At 34.8% G+C, this 25558-nt stretch overlaps 1 protein-coding gene across 2 annotated transcripts in view; it reads left to right on the forward strand.

Moving 5' to 3' along the window:
* TMED5 (transmembrane p24 trafficking protein 5) overlaps positions 1-25295 on the forward strand; it is a 46498-nt gene extending 21203 nt beyond the window's left edge. For both annotated transcript variants that reach the window (XM_077120254.1, XM_077120255.1), the window contains 2 exons: positions 3554-3737; positions 20362-25295. In XM_077120254.1, the coding sequence (XP_076976369.1) occupies positions 3554-3737; positions 20362-20580 (403 nt within the window). In that variant the 3' untranslated portion in view covers positions 20581-25295. The remainder of the gene's footprint in view (positions 1-3553; positions 3738-20361) is intronic.
* Positions 25296-25558: the final 263 nt, after the last annotated feature.

Here is a 25558-nt window from a genome sequence, read left to right on the forward strand (position 1 = left end):
TTAATAATCACGGCATTTTGTTGTCTTTTGTTTTGATTTGTTTCCTTTTAAAATTGTTACCCTCCATATTCACCAGAGTTTGCTTCAGTCTCTTTCCAAAGATTAAATACATCCTCAAAAGACAAAAATCATGATGACTGAGGAGAATTCAAATCATGCATACAGACCATAAAACATTATCCTTTGTACGTATGTACCAGTTGTATTAGATCAACTAAGAAAGCCAAGTCTCATCTAGGCTTATAAAGGGTTTGTGATCATGGACAAGTATCTTAACCTGTTTGTATCTCATTTTACCTACATTATACTTACTTCAAAATGTGATGGTTAAAAAAAAAAATGATGGTAAGGATTAAAAGAGATAAGTGAAACCAATATGTAAATTATGAAAGGGTATACAAGTATTGTCTGTTATTATTGTAGTATATGTGTTAAAATCTAATCTTATCTAATCTCTTTGTTGAGTATAGTTATCTCCTGCTCAAATAAAAGTAATGAAGTGGAAATGGAAAAAAAATAAAAGAAATAGAGATAAGTTTAAAAGATGAAAATCACATGTTGTATTTAGAAGGTTATTGAAAGTAATGCAGGCCTCTTGAAAATTTAAGTGACCTAGCAAGAAAGCTTCAGAATCATTTAGAGCAACCTTCCATAAATAGTCACAACAAAAACTAAAACGCAGTTTGAACTGTTTTCATCTACTATATGACATATAGAAAAAGAAATCTATGGAAAGTCAGGACAGTTGTTACATGGTGATGTATCATAAATAAAAGTGAATTAGTGGAAAAAAATAATACCAGTGATTGGAGAGAAGCAAAACAGTAGGATCTGAAAAATTTTAACTGGGCAAAATATTAATGGATGTAGTGAATCTAAGAGGACATGCCCAAAAAGAAAACAATGTCCTTAGATTAGAACAAAAGAACAGTTCAGGTTTTCTTTGCTAAACTAAATATGTGGCATTGGCAGGACATTTAAGAAAGGCATTTGTTTAATAAAGATTTGTTAATGGTAAATCAGGTCCTACCCTCATGTTACCCCCACACCTCTCTTTCAGCTTTTAGTAGCTTGGCCCTGTGGGTCCTCATATCTCATAAAAGAAGATAGAAATCTGCATGGCTTGAGAATCATAAGTGATTGTCTTGGGGTTGTGATGCTTGCTGTACCATGGAAACAAGGCTACTGATGCCTCCAGCCCAGCTCTTGAAGGGTTCACTTTGAGCACAGATTAAAATACACACACATACACACACCCTTTCTCCTAATTTAACATTTAATAATCTCTTTGCGGTTTCTTGAACCTCCCTACCCTCACACGTGAGTTTTCTACAAGGTAGTACTAGCAGCATAACCTGTTCCAGTTAGACTTTAAGTTGCAGCAAGCTCTTGGCATCCCTTGACATCTGATATTTGCCCCCAAACTCATGTGTCTCCAAATGAATCTGAATTTCATTGAAGAGCTTGACACCAAAGATGTTGCTCGGATCTTGTCAGCATTTCCATAATGTTGTATGTCAACCAAAGGGAAGTGTAGACAAAAGGAAGTATAAGTTAACATCCTATTTAATAAGGATGATGAAATTCAGGATATTAGAAGGCTATAGCAGAACCTAATGCTGGACCAAAAAGATAAATCCAGAGCAACTCTAAATGCCCACTGGTTTGGAGAGTCACCCAATTCCAACTGAAACTATCCTTAAGAAATTGACAAGAATTGGTTGCAAAGCAGTTTGGAACGCAGCTAGAAAAGTTTAGAAATCATTAATGTAGATCAGAAATGTTGCTGGACATATTATAACACCTTAGAAGTGTCATGGGAATAAAGAAAATTGACTTTTCTTTTGTGGGGCAAAATCATTGAATGTGTGTTTTAGGTATATTGAATTTTTGTAAAAGATTCTTTGTAATTTACTCTGTTACCGAATAAAAGACTAAGTATGTATCTATCATCTGAATCGGTAGTTTTTACAGTGTAGTTTTATAAACATTATGGCCTTGCAAGAATGTTTGAGTTGGTATTTGTTCTAATTTGCTAGCTGCCAGAGTATAATATGCCAGAAATGAAACAGCTTTTAAAAAGGGGAAGTTAATAAGTTGCTAGTTTATAGTTCTAAGGCCATGAAAAATGTTCCAATTAAAGCAAGTCTATAAAATGTCCAATCTAAGATATTAGAGAAAGATACTTTGGTTCAGGAAGGGTGATGATGTCCAGGGCTTCTCTCTCAACTGGGAAAGCATATGGCAAACATGGCAATGTCTGCTAGCTTTCTCTCCCAGTTTCTGGTTTCATGAAGTTCTCCTGGGGGCATTATCCTTCTACATCTCCAAAGGGCTCTAGCTGATGGACTCTGTCTTGTGGATCTGTCATGGCTCTGGTAGTTCTCCTGGCTATCTCATTGTTCTCAGCCTTCTCCATAAATGCTTCCTTTTTTAAAGGATTCTAGTAAACTAATCAAGACCCATCTGGAATAGGTAGACTCACATCATCCTCTAATGAAAAATTAATACTCACAAGTGGATGAGTCACATCTCCATGGAGATAGCCTAATCAAGTTTCCAACCTATAATACTGAATAAGGATTAGAAGAAACTGTTGCTCCCACAAGATTAATTTGGATTAAAATATGGTTTTTCTAGCACACATAAATGCTTTCAAGCCAACAGAGTATTTGACCAGTTTCTTAAAAGTGTTAGCAATGGTCTCGTGACATAATTAACTGAATAAGAAAAACTGTTACCTTGTTGATATATTATAAAATGTAAACCAGTTTTGGCATTCATTCTAGGAAATGGTATTTGTTTTCTTGTTTGGAGCAAGTACTTATAAATATTGTTAGCCCATGGAATATTTTGTTCTGTTAAAAGTGTTTCTTCATAAAAAAATCATTACAAAGTACTTTGCTAAATTAACCCTACACAGGTCAGTTATCTTGAATGCAAGGCTAATGAGTCCAAGATCATGAGTTTAGTTTAAGTGAGCATGGCATTTGTTCAGTAAAAGCAATGTCACGGAGAGTAATACTCTGCTTGTTGGCCATAGACTTCATCCCTAACCTTTGTAAACTACATTACAAAGGTAATTAGTTGATAGAAGAGGCCTGCAAGAAAGTCCTTAGTACAACCCATCACTGCTTTTGAAAACAAAGCAAAACTCAATTTACAGATTAATCTCAATTGAAGGGTAGGTTAGCAGTCATATTTACATATGAAATTAATTCACGATAAATTACTTTTAATAATATATAAATATTAAAGGTTCTTGTGAGGTATTATGTGCCTAGGTTTTAATCCTATCCTTTTCCAGAAATTAGATCTAGATAATTTACCTTCATTTACTGAATAAATACTAAGTTTATCTAATTTACAAGTACTTGAATATATGTATTTCTAGGTTGTCTCTTTTCCAAAAATTATAAATTATCTTTAAATACTAAGGAAGTGAGTCCTTATGTCAATAGGCATTCCAGTTATTACAAACTATGTTATTTATTTTATCTATTTCCTAACTGGAAATACAGATAACTGAAGATATGTACTTTTAAAAATACAGGATCGAGACCGAAGTTGGTGACTACATGTTCTGCTTTGACAATACATTCAGCACCATTTCTGAGAAAGTGATTTTCTTTGAATTAATCCTCGATAACATGGGAGAACAGGAACAAGGACAAGAAGATTGGAAGAAATATATTACCGGCACAGATATGTTGGATATGAAATTAGAAGATATCCTGGTTAGTATGGCCTTTTAATAAAATATCACACTGAGGTATGATAACAGTATGATATACACTGAGCTAAGCATTTTATCTGAAGTATCTTACCTAATCCTTACTTAACTCTGTTAGGAGATTACCATCTCCATTTTTCCAATGAAGGAAAAGGCAAACTTGAATCTGAACACAGGCTCTTAAATACAAAACTCTCTTAGAATGTTTACAAACACAAGAATGTAAAGACTCACAGCATATTGTACAAGGAAGACTAAAACTGAGTAATTTTGAAATACTTAAGAGGTGTGGGTATCTTCACATATAGTTTTCTTTTTTTTGTATGCTGTATGGCGGGGGTCATTATTTCATTCTTTTTCCATGTGAATAGTCCCTTCTTGCAGCACCATTTGCTGAATTTTTGTTTGCTTGGAAAGTACGTGGGCTGAGAATAGAAACCAGGTCTCCTACATGGCAGGTGAGAATTTTACCACTGAACTACTTTTGTATCCCCCCAACAGTATAGTTTGTTGTTGTTTTTTTTACATGGGCAGGCACCGGAAACCGAACCCGTGTCTCCGGCATGGCAGGAGAAAACTGCCACTGAGCCACCATTGCCTGCCCAAATATAGTTTTTATAACAGGAAATTTTATATTACTTCTTTGGTTAATTTGGAAACACTTTTTACACTACCCAGATCAGACCTAGCAATTATCAGAAATGTGGCTTCTTTGCTTAATTGCTCCATGCTTTGTTTACTATATACATACATATCAAAGGCATATATAGAACTTATCTGCTAATAATTCTTCTGCCTGTGATAGGGAAAAAAGATTATTGAATATCTTCAGCCAAAGCTAGACATGATCAAATGTTTAGAATTTACTTAGTGATATTTGCATATATACTTGTTTTATAGAAATTCCTTCAGAAGAAATAATTTGGTTATTGCAAGCTGTAACTTTATAACGTCTAGTAATATTCTTGTAACCTAAATTTTTTAATTTATTAATTTTTTTAATGGGTATTTTGATAACTTGAGATTCTTAGGAAAGCAGCTATCAAATTAGCAGAACAGACATATTGTAAATCAGTTAGCTTAAGACGTTAGAGTATTGTCATATATCTTATTTGTAATTCCTTGGTTACTGAGCTCTCTGAACCTTTGTTTCCTAACCTGCCAAATGGAGATAATACCTCTAGAGTTGTGGTGAGGATAAAATGCAGTATAGCAAATGTATGTGCTTTTTTAACAGTGCCTGGTACACCATAAATGTTGATTTTCTTACCTTTTCCACCGGTGTAACTATTAATAAATACAAAGGATTTTATTTGATTGACTTGAACTCATGTCATATAACACTATGACATACGATGACAGTCTCACCCGTGATTTTATGTGTATGTTAAACTTAGTTCAATTTTATCACTAAAAAAAACTTGACTATCTTTTGGTTCCGTTTCAACCTCTAACCTTTTCCCTTTTCACTCCATATTATATAGAGAAATCTGGCCTAAAATGTAAATGATGTACCCATATTTTCACTCTTAGTCTTCCCACCTATTTTTAAAATTTCAATCATATTAGTATATCCTTCCATTGTTTTTTTTTCTTTTTTAAAAACGGTTTTATTAAGATATATCCATATGCAATACAGTCCATCAAAATTTACAATCAATGGCTTTTACTATAGTCACAGACTTGTGCATTCATTGCCACAATCAATTTTAGAACATTTTCATTGCTCCAAAAAGAAAAAACCTATAACCCAGTCACCTCTCAATTCTGCTATCCTTTCTCAGCTCTACATAAAAACGAATCTATTTCTGTCTCTGTAGATTTATTTAAATTACCTTTAAATGGAATCATACAATATGTAGCACTTTGTTTCTGGTTTCTTTTGCTTAGCATATTTTTTTAAATTATTATTTTAATTAGGGTGTAGGTTTACAGAAAAGTCATGTCAAAAATGTAATGCTCCCATATATCCCTTATTATTCACACTTTGCACAAGTGTGGTACCTTTGTTACAATTGATGAAAGAATATTAAAATAATACTATTTTAACTATAGTCAATAGTTTACATTAGGTATATTTTTCCCCATATACCACCCTACTATTGACACCTTGTATTAGTGCCATACAACTGTTATAATTCATAAAGGAACATCTTTGTGCTATTAACCCCAGTCTATTGTCCAAAGCAGGGTTAACCATGTTATGCAGTCCCATGTTTTATCATCTTTCGTTCTAGTAACAAAAATGACCCAAAACTTCCCCTTCAAACCACATTCACATACATAATTCAGCACTGTTAATTACACCCACAATAATGTGCTATCACCACCACCATCCATTTCCAAACGTTTACAGTCAACCTAAATAGCAACTGTACAAATTAAGCATCAGCTCTCCATTCTCTACCCCCAGTCTATCCCCTGGTAACCTGTATTCTAGATTCTGTGTAAGTTTGCTTATTAAAATTAGTTTATAACAGTGAGATCATACAATATTTGTCCTTTCGTGTCTGGCTTCAGCCATTCAGCATAATATCCTCAAAGTGCATCCATGTTGTCACATGTATCAGAACATCATTCCTTCTCACTGCTGAATAATATTCCACTGTGTGTGTGTGTGTGTTTGTGTGTGTGTGTTTGTGTGTGTGTGTGTATGTATCCATATCAGTTCATTCGTTGATGGACGCTTGGGTTGCGTCCAGCTTTTGGCAATTGTGAATAAAGCCACTATGAACGTTGGTGTGCAGTTATCTATTCTTGTCCCTGTTTTCAATTCTTCTGAGTAAATACTTATTAGCGGGATACAGGTCATAGTTAGTTTCCTGAGGAACTGTCAAACTGTCTTCCACAGCAGCTGCACCATTTTACATTCCCACCAGCAATAAACAATTGTTCCTATTTCTCCACATCCAGTCCAATATTTGTAATTTTCCATTTTTTTTATTAGTAGCCATTCTGGTGGGTGTGAAATGATGTCTCATGGTTTTGATTTACATTTCCTGCTGATATAGAGCATCTTTTCCTGTGCTTTTTAGCCATTTGTATATCCTCTTTGAAGAAATGCCTATTCAAGTCTTTTGCCCACTTTTAAATTGTGTTGTCTTTTTATTGTTAACTTGTAGGATTTCTTTATATTCTCTGGATAATAAACTGTTATCAGATATATGGTTTCCAAATATTTTCTTCCATTAAGTATGTTGTCTTTTTACTTTCATGACAAAGTCTTTTTAAAAGTTTTAAATTTTGTGTAGTTTGTTGCTTATGCTTTGTGTGTAAAGTCTAAGAAACTATTCCCTAACATAAAATCCTGAAGATGCTTCTGTACATTTTCTCCTAGGAGTTTTGTCGTTCTGGCTCATATTCAGGTGTTTGATCCACCTTGAATAAATTTTTGTATATGGTGTAAGCTAGGGTTCCTCTTTCATTATTTTCCTTATGGCTATCCAGTTTTCCCACACCATTTGTTGAAAAGACTGTTCCTTACTAGTGGAGTGGACTCAGCAGCCTTGTCAAAAATCAGTTGCCCATAGATGTGAGGGGTCTATTTCTGAATTTTCATTTAGATTCTATTGGTCAGTATGTGTATTCTTGAGCCAATGCCATGCTGTTTTGACAAGTGTAGCTTGGTGATATGCTTTAAAGTCAGGAAGTGTGAGTCTTCCAACTTCTTTTTCAAGATGTTTTTGGCTATTTGGGGCCCCTTACCCTTCCAAATAAATTTGATAATTGGCTTTTCCATTTCTGCAAAGTAGGCTATTAGAATTTTGATTGAGACTTTGTTGAATCTATAAATCATTGTGGGTAAAATTGACATCTTGATATTTAGTCTTCTAGTCCATGAAAACGGAATGTCCTTTGATTTCTTTTAGCAATGTTTTGTAGTTTTCTCTTTAGAAGTCCTTTACATCTTTGGATAAGTTTTTCCTGGATTTTTAATTTTTTTAGTTGCTATTGTAAATGGCATTTTTTCCTTGATTTTCTCCACAGTTTTCTTATTAGTACTTTATAGAAACACCACTGATTTTTCCATGTTGGTCTTGAACTTCACCACTTTGCTGAATTCATTTATTATCTCTAGTAGCTTTTAGATTTTTCAGAACTTCCTAAATATAGGATCATGTCATCTGCAAATAGTGAAGCTTTTATGTCTTCCTTTCCAATTTGGATGCCTTTTTCTTGCCTAATTTGAATGTCTATTTCTATTTCTTCCCTCATTGCCCTGGCTAGAACTTCCAGTACAGTGTTGAGTAACAGTGATGACTGGTGGGAATCCTTGTCTTGTTCAAGATCTTAGAGGAAAAGTTTTCAATCTTTTGCCATTAAGTATGATATTAGCTGCGGGTATTTCATATGTGCCCTTTATCATGTTGATGATGTTTTCTTCTAATCCTATTTTTTTGAAGTGTTTTTATGAAGAAAGGATACTGGATTTTGTCAGATGCCTTTTCTTAATTAATTAAGATGGTCATGTGATATTTTCCCTTCGTTTTGTTGATGTGGTATATTACACTAATTGGTTTACTTATGTTGAACCAACTTCCATACCAAGGATAATTTCCACTTGATCATGGTGTATAATTCTTTTGATATACTGTTAGATTCAATTTGCAAGTATTTAGTTGAGGATTTTTACATCTATCTTCATTAGAGAAATTGATCTGTAATTTTCTTTTCTTGTATCTTTACTAGCTTTGATATTAGAGTGATGTTGGCTTCATAGAATGAATTAGGTAGTGTTCCCCCCTTTTTTACTCTTTTGGAAGAATTTGAGCGGGATTGGTATTTTTTTATTATTAATTAAAAAAAAATTAACAACAAACAAAACATTAAGATATCATTCCATTCTGCATATACAATCAGTAATTCTTAATATCATCACATAGTTGCATATTCATCATTTCTTAGAACATTTGCATTGATTTAGAAAAAGAAATAAAAAGACAACAGAAAAAGAAATAAAACAATAACAGAGAAAAAAAAGATTATACATACCATATCCCTTACCCCTTGCTTTCGTTTACCACTAGCATTTCAAACTAAATTTATTTTAACATTTGTCAGGATTGGTATTTTTGAGATGATTGGTAGAATTCACCTGTGAAGCCATATGGTCCTTGAAGTTTCTTTGTGGGAGGTTTTTTGTTTGGTTGTTTTTTAACTTTTTTATTGTATATTGTAGAAATAAGCAAAGAAATAAAAAAGCAATAGTTTTCAAAGCACTCTTCAACAAGTAGTTATAGGACATTCCCAGAGTTTGTCATGTACTGCCAAATGATCCTCTCAGATTTTTCCTTCTAGCTGCTCCATAATATAGAGGCTAGAAGGCTTAAATATTTTTTATCATCAATTTGACTTTTTTCCTTCTTTTTTTGTGAAAACTAACATATGTCAAAAAAAGCAATAAATTTCAACCATAGTTGTAGAACAGATTTCAAAGTTTGACGTGGGTTGCAATTCCATAATTTTAGGTTTTTACTTCTAGCTGCTCTAAGATGCTGGAGACTAAAAGAAATATCAATTTAATGATTCAACATTGATATTCATTTGTTAAATCCTATCTTCAATATATAACTCCACCATCACCTTTGATCTTTCCATCCCTCTTTTTAGCAGTGTTTGGGCTTTGGCCATTCTAAATTTTTCATATTAGAAAGGTCTGTCACTAATACGGGGTAGGGAGATGGAACTATCTGATATCTGGAGATTCTGAACCCTCTAGGTATCAAGACTTATCCAGCCCAGGGACCCATCTGGAGGTTGTAGGTTTCTGGAAAGTTACTCTAGTGCATGGAACCCTGATGGAATCTTATACATTGCCCTAGATGTTCTTTAGGATTGGCTGGAATGGTCCTGATTGGCGTTGGGCAGGTTATGATAGGTAGCAATGTCTAACTGAAGGTTGCACAACAGCAACCTCCAGAGTAGCCTCTCGACTCTATTTGAACTCTCTCTGCCACTGCTACTTTATTGGTTATACTTTTGTCCCCCTTTTGGTCAGGATGAAATTGTTGATCCCACAGTGCCAGGTCTGGGAGTCATCTCCCATGTCTCCAGGGAGACTTTCACCCCTGGATGTCATGTCCCACATAGTGGGGAGGGCAGTGATTTCACTTATAGAGTTAGGTTTACAGAGAGTGAGGCCATATCTGAGCAACAAAAAAGGTCCTCCAGAAGTAACTCTTAGGCATATCTATAGGTAGTCTAAGCTTCTTCTCTACCTACATAAGCTTCACAAGAGTAAGCCTCAGGATCAAGGGCATGGCCTATTGATTTGGGTGTCCCTAAAGTTTGACACAGTATCAGAGGATTCCCTGATGTTAAGGTTTAATAGTTCCATATGTTTTCTCCCATCCCTCAAGGGACTTTGCCAGTACTTTTTTATTATCTAGGATGTATCCAGGCATTACAATAATGTATACAGAATTAAAGGACCTCTTTCTTTTTCTGGGTTCAGTTGTTCAAATGAGCTATACAAATAGGTTGAGTTAGATTATAAGCTACAGAAAATTTCAGTTCCAAACCAAATAAACCTTTCTCCTTTGATCTCAAAGACTCTAGTACCATGCAGTTTTGACAACTGTGGCTTTATAATAGGTGTTAAAATCAGGGAGTCTTAATCCTCCCACTTCATTCTTTTTTTAGGATGCTTTTATCTATTTGGGGTCTCTTTCCCTTCCAGATGCATTTGGTAACTAGCATTTCCAAGTCTTCAGAGTAGGTTGTTGAAATTTTGATTGGCACTGTGTTGAATCTGTAGATCAATTTGGGTAGAATTGACATCTTAACTATATTTAGCCTTCCTATCCATGAGAAGGGAATGTCTTTCCACCTATTTAGATCTTTGATTTCTTTTAGCAATGTTACGTAGTTTTCTGTGTACAAGTCCTTTACATCCCTAGTTAAGTTCGTTCCTAGGTACTTGATACTTTTAGTTGCTATTTTGAATGGAATTTTTTTTGGAATTTTTTTCATAACTGACTCCTCGGTTAGGTCGTTGCTTATGTATAGAAATGTTACTAATTTTTGCACTTTTAATTTTATGTCCTGCCACCTATCTGAATTTATTAGCATAAGTAATTTGCTGTAGATTTCTCAGGATCTTCCAAGTATAGTATCATGTTATCTGCAAATAATGAAAATTTTACTTCTTCCTTTCTAATTTGGATGCCTTTTATTTCTTTGTCCTGCCTGATTGCTCTAGCTAGAACTTCTAGCACAGTGTTGAAAAATAGTGGTGACAGTGGACATCCTTGTCTCGTTCCTAATCTCAGGGGGAAAGCTTTCAATCTTTCTCCATTGAGTACAATTCTGGCTATCAGTTTTTCATATATTCCCTTTATCATAATGAGGTAGATACATTTGTTTCCTATCTTTTTTAGTGTTTTTATCAGAAAAGGATGTTGAATTTTGTTGAATACTTTTTCAGCATCAATCGAGATGATCATGTAATTTTTTCCTTTTGATGTGTTAATGTGCTGTATTACATTAATTGATTTCTTGTGTTGAACCATCATTGCATTCCTAGTAGAAGCCCCGCTTGGTCATGGTGTATAATTCTTTTAATGTATTGTTGGATTCTATTTGCTAATATTTTGTTGAGAATTTTTGCATCTATGTTCATTAGGGAGATTGGCCTGTAGTTTTCCTTTCTCATAGCATCTTTACCTGGTTTTGGTATTAAAATGATATTAGCTTCATAAAATGAGTTGAGTTCCTTTTTCTTCAAACTTTTGGAAAAGTTTGAGCAGGATTGGTGTTAGTTCTTTTTGGAATGTTTGATGAAATTCCCCTGTGAAGCCATCTGGCCCTGGGCTTCTCTTTGTAGTAAGATTTTTTTGTTTGTTTCCCTATATCCATTTTGTTAACATTTATTCCCCCTATTATGTATTTATTTTTAATCCATATTTTTTACTCATCTGTCCATACTGTAGTTAAAACGAGCATCAGAACAAGGTTTTCACAATCACACAGTCACACTGTGAAAGCTATATCATTTTACAATCATCTTCAAGAAACATGGCTACTGGAACACAGATCTACAGGTACTAGTACTTCCCTCTAGCCTCTTTAATAAACCTTAAACTAAAAAGGGGATATCTATATAATGCATAAGAATAACTTCCAGGATAACCTCTCTACTGAAATCTCTCAGCCACTGACACTTTTTTTGTCTCATTTCTCTCTTCCCCCTTTCAGTCAAGAAGGTTTTCTCAATCCCTTGATGCTGAGTCCCAGCTCACTCTAGGATTTCTGTCCCACATTGCCAGGGAGGTTTACATCCCTGCGAATCATGTCACACGTAGACAGGGGGAGGGCAGTGACTTTGCTTGCCCTGTTGGCTGAGAGATAGACCGCATCTGAATAACAAAAGAGATTCTCTGGAGGTGACTCTTAGACCTAACTTTAAGTAGGCTTAGCCTATCCTTTGCAGGGATAAATTTCATATGAACAAAACCCAAGATTGAGGGCTTGACCTATTGATTTGGTTGTCCCCACTGCTTGCGAGAATATCAGGAATTCTCCAAATGGGAAAGTTGAACTTTCCCCCTTCTCACCATTTCTCCAAGAGGACTTTGCAAATACTTCTTTAGTCACTGTTCAAATCACTCTGGGATTTATCGGGGCATTGCTCTGGACAAACCTACAAAATCCCATGCCCTATTCAAGTTTCCGTGTATTTATGGTGTTCAATTAAACTGTCCATATAAGGTATGTTAGGAAATGCACTAGTCAAAATGTAAATTTTGTGCCAAACATTTTTTGCTTTAGTCTCACGTAGAAGTTAAAGTTTTGAAATATGAATTACCATCTATTTTCAATACCCTGCAATATTGACATTACTGTGTTCTTCTTCATGGAAAAACATTTTTTTAATTTGTGCATTTAGTCAATATCATTGTACACTCTAGGCATTCCTAGATGATACAATGATAGTCTTTATTACCTATCAGTGTACTAACATTATTGTGCTACAATTAGGTAGTATTGTGCTATCCATTTCTGAATTTTTACAATCAGTCCTGTTGTACAATCTACATCCCTTCAGCTCCAATTACCGAGTATCTACCCTATTTCTATCTGTGGGAAGAATTTTGATGACTGATTGAATCCTTTACTGGTTATTAGTTTGTCGAGATGTTCTGTTTCTTCCTGAGTCAGTAAAGCTTGTTTGTGTGTCTCCAGGAATTTGTCCTTTTCATCTAAATTGTCTAGTTTGTTGAATCGTTGTTCATAGTATCTTATTTCTTCAGGGTCTGGGGTTACCCACCCCTTCTCATTTCTGAATTTGTTTATTTGTCTCCTCTCCCTTTTTTTTGTCAGTCTTGCTAGTGACCCATCAATTTTATTGATTTTCTCAAAGAACCAACTTTTGGTTTTATTGATTCTTTCTGTTGTTCTTTTGTTCTCCCATTCATTTATCTCTGCTTTAATCTTTGTTATTTCTCTTCTTCTATTTGCTTTGGGGTTAGTTTGCTGTTCTTTCTCAGGTTCCTCCAGGTGTGTTGTTAAGTCCTCGATTTTTGCTCTTTCTTGTTTTTTAATATAGGCATTTGGTGCAATAAATTTCCCTCTCAGCACAGCCTTTGCCACATTCCATAAGTTCTGATAAGTTGTATTCTCATTTTCATTGATCTCCAGATACCTAATGATTTCTCTAGCAATTTCTTCCTTGAACCACTGCTTGTTTAAAACTGTGTTATTCAATCTCCATATAGTTGTGAATGTTCTTGTTCTTTGGTGGTTATTGAGATCCAGCTTCATTCCATTGTGTTCAGAGAAAGTGCTTTGAGTAATTCAATGTTTTAAAATTTATAAAGACCTGTTCTGTGCCCCAGCATATGATCTATCTTGGAGAATGTTCCATGAGCATTACAGAAGAATGTATATCCTTGTGTTTTGGGGTGCAATGACCTATATATGTCTGTTAGGTCTAATTCATATACCAAGTTATTTAACTTCTCTATTTCCTTGTTGATCTTCTGTTTGATTGTTCTTTCTGTTGAGGAGAATGGTGTATTGAACTATCCTACTATTATTGTTGAAACATCTGTAGCTCCCTTCAGTTTTGTTTGCCTTGTGTACTTTGGAGCTCCTTTATTGGGAGCATAAACATTTATGATTGTTATATCTTCTTGGTGAATTGACCCTTTAATTAGTATATAGTATCCTTCTTTGTCTCTTATGATGTCTTTACATTTAAGTCTATTTTGTCTGATATTAGTATAGCTACTCCTGCTTTCTTTTGGTAACAACTTGTGTGGACCATCTTTTTCCATCCTTTCATTTTTAATCTATTTGTATCCTTGGGTCGAAGATGAGTCTCTGGTAAGCAGCATATAGGTAGATTATATTCCTTAATCCATTCTGCCAATCTGTATCTTTTAACTGGTAAGTTTTGTCCATTAACATTCAGAGTTGTTACTGAAAAGGCATTTCTTAAATCCACCATCTTATCTTTTTTCATTTTATTTGTCAGATCTAATCTATTTATTCTTTTCCCTCTTTCTCTTTTTATCCTTTAAGTTACCCTTACTGGTACTCTTCAGTTCTGTGCCCTCCTCCAGTCGTCCCTCTTCTGTCTTGTTTTTTTCAGCTGGCAGCTCTCCCTTTAGTATTTCTTGTAGGGCCATTCTCTTGTTGACAAATTATTTCAGGACTTGTTTGTCTGTGAAAACTTCAATCTCTCCTTCAGTTTTGAAGGAAAATTTGTTTGGGTACAGAATTATTGGCTGGAAGTCTTTCAGGATTTTAACTATATCATACCACTGCCTTCTCGCTTCCATAGTGCTAGTCAAGTAGTCTAAACTCAGTCTTATGTGGTTTCCTTTGTATGTAGTAGATTGTTTTTCTCTTGCTGCTTTCGGGATTTTCTGCTTCTCTTCAACATTTGACAGACAGATTGGTATGTGTCTTGGGGAAAGCCTGTTTGGATTTATTCTGTTTGGAGTTCGTTGGGCTTCTTTGACTTTTTTTTTTTTTTATATATATTCCTCACCTTACCAGCTGATTGACATCTATCAGGAGGTATTTATCCTCCTGTCTCTGCAAGGTTATCCTTCACTGAATAAACATTTTCTTTCCTTAAAATCCTGGTGGTTACTGATTAATTTTCGGTACAGTTGGTGAGGACTCCCTTTTGAGACCTAACAATTCGAAGGCATGGTTTGATTTTATTTTCGATGTTCCAGTGGAAAGTACTCTTCCAGGGTAGAATTTCAATGCAAGTTGGGTTCTTGTAAGGGAATAGTGAAATGAAAAGAGAGCCCAAATTGGTAAACTGAGGAAGTAAGACAGATATAGGGAGAAAATGAGAAGGAAAATAGAGGTTGGGCATGTGTGGTAGACTTGGAAATAGACAATAGTGTTTGAGTGAAACAGAGGGAGAGTAGAAGTATACAAAAACAGATCAACAAAGATATAAAGGGGGGTAAAATTGAGGAAATGGCATTGACTAAGAGTGTCAGTGGGGACAATGGAACAGAGGAACCCTAAGTTATTAGATTCTTCTTTCTTAATTTTGAAATTACCTCCCATCTTAAATGTACTGTATCAGATTCAGATTTCTCAATATTTTAAAGCCTTTATTATATATTTAAAATATTTTTTGTGCTTAGTGAATAATTTTAACATGTTTTACTATACACATTATATGTATGCTGATGATTTTTTATTAACAGTTAAAAACATGTGTGGCTGGTTAAATAATATTTAACAGCCTATTTTCTTCCCTTATGTGATCTGTGAGCTATGGGTGTGAGGAAGGATCCAATTGAGTATATGTTCTCTTTAACTTTCCTGTGTCCATTCTCTTTAAATACTAAAGGGAGGGCTGAATTGACTCTGAGCTTTGTACCAAGAGCACATCTGTCATGTGAATAAATAGCTCAGGGAAATTTCTGTAGTTGATCCTCTTTCATGTCTTCCAGTGACAATAGTTATGCCTCCTGCCTCCTCAGTTTAAGGTTATTTTATAACTTATTGTTATTTCCTAGAAAAGGGATATTAGGTGCTTGAGATCAGTCTGAGTAAAATCATGAAACAGAACTTTCTTTTGCTAATGAATATGAAAAAAATGATCTGGAATCTTGAAGTGAAAACTACATATCCACACTACACATCATTCCTTGGAGGCCAGTGCTGATTCATTACTGGTATCTAATCAACTTTCTGTCTGTCCAAGTATACATGCATGGTGTCACAAGACAGTTGGGGATTGGGAGCTTGAGAATTAAGAACAATAAGGAAAAGGTAACTGTTCAGTGAAGAGAGAGAATAGTAGACTCTAAAGAGGGGCCTTGGAGAAGCAAAGGGAAATGCAGGTTGGCTATTAAGACTTGAGGAGTGGGAGGGAAACTTGGAGGGTCAAACTGGAGAAGGAAAAAGCTGATTCCTTACCTGGTGACTGTGCACTCAGCAGATAAGAAAAAAAAGTCACATCTGTGACCTCAAGCAAACATTCAATCTACCCCATATACCAATCCTTCTACATTAAATGTGGGTGTCTAGAGTTTGAGAGTGCATTCTGAAGAATAGGAAAGAAAAACCCACTTGCTGTTCTCAAAATGCTCAATTTTTGTCTCTGAATTACTCCACTTTCTTTTTTTCCCCAGTATTTTAAATTTATTTATTAATTAAAAATTTAACAAATGAAATAAAACATTATATCTAATCAGTAATACACAATATCATCACTTAGTTGCATATTCATCATTTCTTAGAACATTTGCATCAATTCAGAAAAAGAAATAAAAAGACAATAAAAAAAGAAATAAAATGAAAGCAGAAAAAAGATTATACCTACCCTACCCCTTACCCCTTCCTTTCATTGATCACTAGCATTCAAACTAAATTTATTTTAATATTTGTTCCCCCATTCTTTATTCTTATTCCATATGTTGTACTCATTTGTTGACAAAGTAGATAAAAGAAGCATCAGACACAAGGTTTTCACAATCACACTCACATTGTGACAGCTATATCATTATTCAATCATCCTCAAGAAACATGGCTACTGGAACACAGCTCTGCATTTTCAGGCAGTTTACTCCAGCCTCTCTACTACATCTTGAATAACAAGGTGATATCTACTTAATGCATAAGAATAACCTCCAGAATAACCTCTCAACTCTGGAATCTCTCAGCCATTGACATTTTGTCTCATTTCACTCTTCCCCCTTTTGGACAAGAAGGTTTTCTTAATCCCTTGATGCTACGCCTCAGCTCATTCTAGGGTTTCTGTCCCACGTTGCTAGGAAGGTCCACACCCCTGGGAGTCATGTTCCACATAGACAGGGGGAGGGTGGTGAGATTGCTTGTTGTGTTGGCTGGAAAGAGAGGCCACATCTGAGCAACAAAAGAGGCTCTCTTGGGGGTGACTCTTAGGCCTAATTTTAAGTATGCTTAGCTTTGACTTTTATATTTATGTCCTTCATAAGGGTTGGAAAGTTTTTCCCCATTATATCCCCAACTACTCTTCCTAGCCCTTTACTCCTCCTCTCTTCCCCTTCTGGGACACCAGTGATTTTTATATTTGCATGCTTTGTTTTGCTATCATTTCCCTGAGATCCAATTCATATGTCCTTCATAAGGGTTGGAAAGTTTTTCCCCATTATATCCTCAACTACTCTTCCTAGCCCTTTACTCCTCTCTTCCCCTTCTGGGACACCGGTGATTCTTTGTTTTGCTATCATTTCCGTGAGATCCAATTCAAGTTTTTACATCTTTTTTTTTTTTTTTTTTTGGCCGTTTGCTGTTTTGAGTGTTCAAAGTCAGTTATCCTGTCCTCTATATCACTTATTCTTTCTTCTGTCTCTTCAAGTCTGCTGTTGTGTGCCTCTGACATGTTTTTTATTCTGTCAACAGTCTTTAATCTCCATGATATCTGCTGTTTTTCTGTTTATCCTTTCAAATTCCTTTTTATGCCCTTCTGTTGTCTTCTTGGTCTCCTTTAAGTCATTTGCCATCCCACTTATTTTATAAGTAGAGTTATATGAACATCTTTGACTAGTTATTCCAACATCTGTGTCTGCACTGATGTTTTTAATTTGGCCGTTAGGCAGAGCTTTATCTGTCTGCATCGTGATATGCTTAGTGATCTTCTGTTGTTTTCATTGTATGTAAATATCTTGGTTGATTTACTTTGGGAATTAATTTGTTTCAGCAGTCTAAAGCCTTGTGTTTGCGAGATGGATGTACAACAGGGTGCAGGATACGGGGCAGGGCATAACAGTATAGTGATTCGTTGCAAGTCAAGTATAGGCACAGGTTGTGATATTATGCTGCTGCTTGTGCACATGGGTGCACAGCGGCCAGAGAGGATGTAGCTTTGTGGGTACGCAGGTCTGGGGAGCGTAACCTTGGTGTGCACGGGTCTTGGACGCAGGGCCCTTTGAGCACATGCATAGAGCTATGGCAGCAGGTTGAAATTATGCCTTTGTGGGTTGGGAGCAGATGTGACCTGGCTGCGCAGGTCAGTGCTTTCTCAGAGCTGAGAAGTGTGACTGAGGGCTATGTGCATGCGTGGGTCTAGGAGTGCTGTAAACTGATGTTTTCAGAGCTGAAGGTCATGACTGGGGGCCTGTGCACATGCGTAGGGCTAGGAGTGCCATAAACTGATGTTCCCAGAGCTGAAGGATGTGATTGTGGGCACATATGCATGCACAGGTCAGTCTAGGAGTACCATAAACTGATGCACAGAGCTCAGGGGTGGGGTGGGGTGAGGTTGTGGGACACTATGGGCAGGAGGTAGTGTAGCCTAGGTATGGAGGTTAGCCTTTAAGTGCTGGCAACAGACTGCAGGGAGCAGAGAGAGGGAGGTAGTACTCGGTAGGGGTGCAGGAAAGTTGGGTTGAACAGCAGTTGGGGTGGGGTTGTGGGGCAGGTACGTGCGCTGGGGGTTGGTGGGGCAGGGGCACTTGGAGTACAGGGGTGGGGGCAGGTGACAACATTCAGGTGTGTGGTGTGGGGTGAGTCACAGGTCACGGGGCTGCTCTTGTGAGGGTAGTGCATTCAAGGAACATGACCTGGCCTACTTCCTAGTCCGTCTCCCTGTCCCTGTACTCCAGCAGGCTCCGTGCCTCCATGCCAGGCTCCAGCTTTCTGCCTCTCAGTTCCTCAACCTCTGCAGCCAAGGCCACTCTGTGTGGTGCAGAAGGCTCTCCTAGGTCAGTTGCACTCTTGAATCTCCATCTCCATCGCCCTCCTGTTCCTTCTCTAACTTTTCCATGGAGCAGGGCTGAACTTGAGCAACCCTATTCAGCCATCTTCCCAGAACTTGTTGGGAGGTTTTTGATAACTGATTCAATCTCTTTACTTGTAATTGGTTTGTTGAGATCTTCTGTTTCTTCATTGTAGGTTGTTCATGTGTTTCTAGGAATTTATCTTGAAATTTCAACTAGGTTGTGTAATTTGTTAGCATACAGTTGTTCATAGTATCCTTTAATTATCCTTTTTATTACAGTGGAGTCAGTAGTAATGTCCACTCCACCCCCACACACTCATTTCTGCTTTTACTTATTTGTGTGTTCTCTTTTTTTGTTGTCAGTCTAAGTTAATGCTCTCTATTGCTTTTTTATTCTCTATTTCTGCTCTAATCTTAATTTCTTTCCTTCTGCTTGCTTTGGGTTTAACTGTTGTCTTTCTAGTTCCTCCAAGTGTACAGTTAGGTCTTTGATTTTAGCTCTTTCTTCTTTTTTAATGTTTTCCAGGAAAATATTTTCAGTCTTAGGTTTACCATAACCTTACAGATATGCCTGTGATAAATCATACACTTTGTAGTTTTGTAGGTTTAGCAGAGCAGTCTGAAATTTTTAGTATATTTTGCTTAAGTGAGGATTTTAAGCAAGGTTACTGTCCAGAAGATTGTTCTAATATTTTCTTACTTTCTCCATAAATACTCTGGCATCAATTTCAGATTTCAACTTAATTTCACCTTACATCCATATATCCCTGTATAGTTTTCAAATCAGTCATCTCAAAAAAAACCTATTATAAAAGTAATTTCCTTTTAAAGTTTAGAATTCTAAACATGCAGTTTAGAATGCATGTTGGGAAGCTTGTCTTATGAATGTGGTCTCGGAATATTATTTTATGTTTTATAAATAGGTTATATGTTTGGATGTATAGTCTGCACATTTCAGTTTGAAATATCTTCTGATTTCATTGCTTCTTTGTGATATAAAAACATTGGTTGTTTTACTAAATTGGAGCCAAACTAAAATTCAAAGACAAAAAGATTATAAACAGATAATGTAAATATTATCATATTAGACTTTTAAAAAAATCATTTTCTTAGTTATGAGGGAGAGAATAATAATAATGCATGTAAAAATTCTTGACACTGTGCATTCAAATATATTTCCTTATTATCATTTTGCATTAGCAGTAGCATGATCCTTTGTTAAGTAACTATTAAACAATAATTTAAATATACCAGAAATACTTCATAACCTTGAAGAGGATCTTCAGATAATCTAAGTTGTTATCTCTCTTTTAATTGTGTATGTACCCTATCATAAAATTGCGTTTGGATATGAAATTAACACGATTATCTGGGTACTATGAAGAAATTTTATTAACTTAAAATAAATGAGCATTCTTTTATAATAAAATTATTTTGTTCTCTCCAGGAATCCATCAATAGCATCAAGTCCAGACTAAGCAAAAGTGGTCATATTCAAACTCTGCTTAGAGCATTTGAAGCTCGTGATCGAAATGTACAAGAAAGCAACTTTGATAGAGTCAATTTCTGGTCTATGGTTAATTTAGTTGTCATGGTGGTGGTGTCAGCCATTCAGGTTTATATGCTGAAGAGTCTATTTGAAGATAAGAGGAAAAGTAGAACTTAAAGCTCCAAAGTAAAGTACTTCACATTGAAAAACATACTTGGAGAAATGCAAAAACTGTTACCATCAAGGACATTAATCATTGTTTCCAAAATACTTTCAGGCATTATCTTGTGAAGCAAGTATAATTTTAACAAAAAAGTAAAGTCTTACTTTTTTCTGTGCAAGTAATCTTACTGATCCAGTGGTACTTAAGTGTATAATAGAAATACTTTTAAGAGAATAGATAATAACTGACTGAAGAAGCCATATAACTAATTGCATATTCTGAAGTTGGAAAAAATTTTTACAAATGTCATAGTTCTTTTAAACAAATGAATGTTGGGCCTCACTGCAACGTCAAACAATCTGTTTTTAAAAGGCTCTATTACCCAGAAGTTTCTTTTTAAATGTAGTAGTTTTAAATTAATTATAGAAGTTTTTAATATGTTGTTACAGATCTTATCTAATAATTACCTAATCATGTATCATCTATATGTTTAGAAGACAAAGGTTCAACTTTTCTCTACATATACACCTCTCATATAATGTAAATAGAAGCACAGCTTTGAAAACAGTAACATTTTTGAGATTTTTATAACCAAATATCATAGTTCAGTATACAATGCTAGTAAAAAATATTAGTTTTACATAGCCTACATTCCCCAAAACTAACATTTTGACAGTTATCAGAATTGCAAAGTCATCTTTCCTTATTAAAATTATAACAGATTTTCTCTTTGAAGTCAAGAATATAATCAAAGATTGCTCAGTCTCCATAAGGACAGAAACATTCTGTCTAGCTTCTAACTAAGGTATAAGATTTTTAAATTAAGTGTGAGGAAATCATCTTATTTTATTTTACCTGTCAACAGTGTTAAGTTAATTTTGACATGACTACTGACCTGCCAGTTGTGAAGGAGATACTTCTAAAAGGATGTAGCGTAACTACCTTCTTTTCTTAGCTCTCAAAACAATCAGATAGAATAAAAAGTAGTTTAGGTCAAGTTAAGAGTATCCAATCAAAATAAAGCTCACTGAAACAGAACTATTTTAAAAAGTCTAGAATCTGATTGTCTCTTCATGATAATCTAATCCTGATATAAAGGATAGGAAATCAATTTCCAGTTACCTGGAAGAAACTTTATGTATTTTGACTATAGTTTTGTGGGGTTTTTTTAGAATAATAATTTCATACTGTCTTAAGTTACCTTTTGTAAGTATTCAGGTACATTTGAAACTTAAGCTACACTCTAAGTTTCAGCACTGAGTATACTTATTTATTTTAATTTTTATTATTACTTTGATAAATATCCTTTCTGATCACTTTATTGACATAGAAATAAGGATTGGAAAAACAGAGTCCCAAGTTATTGAACACCCAATAAGTGAATAACTGTGTATACACAGAAGATCTCTGCCATCCTAGCTTACTAATAAGTACTAGTAATCTATAAATAAATGATTAGGTTATACACACTTATATTTTAGATGACAAAATGTATTGTGAGTTAGAAACAATCAACTTAAAAATTTGGGACTAGAATCCATAGATAAGTTAGTACTGCTGGAATTCTTGATAAGCAATAATGATATCCAGAGACATAGTGGTTTCATTTATAATAAGAGTGGTACGGAAAGATGTATTTCCCTTCTTAGTCCTTTCAGAGAACAAAAGCTTAGATTCCCTACCTGTGGCTTTTTAAAAATGACGTAACCACCACATGATTGATTACCTTCTTAACTAAAAAACTTCTTTAGATGTCTTGTTTAATGTGGAAAATATGGGCCAATATATGACCATTGACTATGAGGGACTCTCTCCTTTCCTGCTGTTAGATTTGTAAGGCTAAGCAAATTTTAGTACTATAAGTAATAAAGCAGGGTACTGATATTAACTACTGCCACTTTTCTATAAAACTGTGATTATGAATTCTACCTCTTTTGTATGGCTTGCTACTAGTACAGTAGTACTCTGATTCCTTACCTAACATCGGATATGTTTTATCATCTACATATATGATTTGTGCCACTGAATGTAACCCTATGACTCAATTATGTTTTCCCATTTAAAAATACTTATGACTTTATTTGGAAAACTTAGAAATGTTTTCCTTATTTTGTAGTAGGAATTTAGGAATGTTAAGGACAATTTCATTTTTATAGACACAAAGTGAAAAGAGTGTGATTATTTAAGCAGAGTGTTACCTGTATTAACCAAAAAAAAAAAAAAGGTAACTTTGCAAAAGTAAAAACTTTTAAGATTTTTAAGGGCAAATTGTTTACTGTTTTTAAAAATGTCAGTATTCAATTTCTCAATTAAAATTATGGTAAAATTGAGGGAGCCATTAATTACTTAATATCTGATTTTGCCTTTGGTGTTAATTATATAAACTTTAAAAATACTACAATATTTTACTAAGGCTTAGGCTTTCAGTCTGATTTGCTTTTGTATCAACGATGTGCTGTTCTCTTATGAGAATGTCAAAAAATGGAAGGTAAATAAGTTTGAAAATATTGAAATAAATTACAAATTGAACTGTAATTTTATAAGTGTGTCATCCTTCTAAAAATTAAGTCTGTAATTTAAAAAAAAATTGAAAAAACCTGTAATTGTATGCCTCTCCAAATGAAAATTCTTTATCTGAAATTTTAAAAGAAATTGGTTAAGCATTTAGTAGTTTTTCATCTTTAGTGTAATAACACACCATTCTTCCTCAAATTGCTTCCTAGTTTTCAAGCATATTAAATGAACAATGAAGTATGAATTCTGAGCTCAATGTATATAATATAATATAATATAATAAAATTACTATTGAGGAAAATCTTAAATTTCTACCAGTCATTGTAAATGCCATTTACTCCTTAAAGACTTCACTGATCTCTTCTACCTAAATGGACTGTCCCCTCCATTTAGGCTCTTTTTTCCTCATTCTACTTGAATTATTGGAGTTTTATCATAGTGCTATATAATATATATATAATATTCATCTGTTGCCTAAACATCAGTTGAACCTGAAAAATGCTCAGAAAGATCATTAGTATATCTAGTAGACAGTTTTAAGTTATAACCATAGTTCTCTGTGCATTTTTTATAAAATACCTTTGTTTACTGTGGATAAGATTCATTTCACAACATCTAAGCTTTTTAGAGATCTTGAAGTGACAATGTCTGATAAATAATAGAGCTAGTGAATTAACAAATGTATAAATATTTTGTTAATAGAAGTATCTTTAACATGGAATTGTTAAACCACTTCTGAGCAGTATACATCAGGACTTGTTCATTAGGTTGGCCGCAGAGGGACAGAAGAAAGTACAGGGAGAGAGATGTATACAGATGTATCCATATTCTCTCTTTTTGTAAACTTTGCGGTGGGGGTCACGTTTCACTTTTTTTCCATGTGAATAACCTTTTATCACAGCATCAATTGTTGAATTTTTTTTTGCGGGGGCTGGGCGGGGGGAGTGATGGACCAGGATTCAAACCCAGGCCTCTCACATGGCAGGCAAGAATTCTACCACTCAACTACCCATGCACTTCTCATATTTCCATTTTGATATAACCATTATATGTCCACATCTCTTGGCTGTACCACAGGAAAAATGTTAAAAAAAAAAAAAAAAACTCATTGGAAACGTACCTTGCTATTATTTTGATAGAGAACTGACAATGAATTCTTCTTAGATGCATTATACTTTTTGTACTCTTGATTTATGTCTAATTTTAAATTGAGCATTAAGGGAATGCAGTATTTGTCACTGCCAATATCTGTAGAGGCCTTTTGCCATTTTTGTCTCTTATGAAATTTTTGTTCTCGAGAGGCAGGAGTACGTTTTTCCCCCTGAGTTGGTGTCATGTGTTCTTGTTTATTAGCGCAATACTCATGGCTTTGGGACTTTGAATTGGTAAATATCCATGAAAAAGCGTGACGCTTTCTATATGATCTCAACCACATAAAAATGTATGCACATAAAAGACGTAGAAGGATATGTCAAACTAAACTGCTTGTGATTCTGGATGACATTTGTGTTCTTTGCTTCATGTGCTTTTCAGTTTTCGCACAATTAACTTAGAAGTTTAAAACAATTATTTTAAAAACCTGAAAAAAAACCCAGATCATTAGTTCTGAAAGTTTGAAATGAGCACCAAGGAAGCTTGTTCACCTTCCACTGCACCTCATTCTTTAAAAATGATTCAGTAGTTCTGGAGTGTGACTCAGGAATCTTAATTTTTAACAAACACTATATGGGATTCTGATGTTGATTATCCTTGGACCTTTTGCTAGCTGCGTTATCTTGGGAAATCAGAACTCCTTTGAACCTGTTTCTTCATTTGTGTAAATATTTTAGGAAACATCTTAAAATTTAGTTAAAATAGCATATAAAGAAGTACCATGCTTAGTGTGTTTGTTATGATATTATTCGTCATTTCCTTCATACCATCTAGACAGGCTACTTTTCCCCAAAAACTGATAGAAATCTTTAAACTCCTTTTTTCTACACTCCCATCATTTTCAGGTGTCTAGGTTTCTGGATAGTTCATGACATTATGAACTTGGGCTATCCTACCAGTTAATCTATGTGTAGGACATAGATTAAGAGTTCAGACCTGGGATGATGGTATATGAGAGAGGTTGCATTGAGATGGACTCTGGATCCCTGCATCTGTGAATCAATAGCATCAAATATGTGACAACTTAAGAAAGAAAAATAAAAGTCTGCCATTTTATATCTTCAGTTTTTGTTTCATCTAGGTTTAGATTAGTCTGCCTTCCATAGATAGACTAAGAAGAAATAGGAAGGCAATAAAATGAAGAATGCAAATCAGTTATCCACCACTGATATGAACTGAACTGCCTCATAAGGAAACTACTTCACAATCCTGGAAGATTTCAAGTGGCAACAATGATCAGATGTAAAAGGTATTATTTCTACATCCGATATGAAATAGGAGGCTGGACTTAACCTACCCTTTCTTCCTTTATTTCAATTCTTAAAG

The sequence above is a fragment of the Tamandua tetradactyla genome, chromosome 11 (assembly GCF_023851605.1).
Source record: "Tamandua tetradactyla isolate mTamTet1 chromosome 11, mTamTet1.pri, whole genome shotgun sequence".
Lineage (NCBI taxonomy): Eukaryota > Metazoa > Chordata > Mammalia > Pilosa > Myrmecophagidae > Tamandua > Tamandua tetradactyla.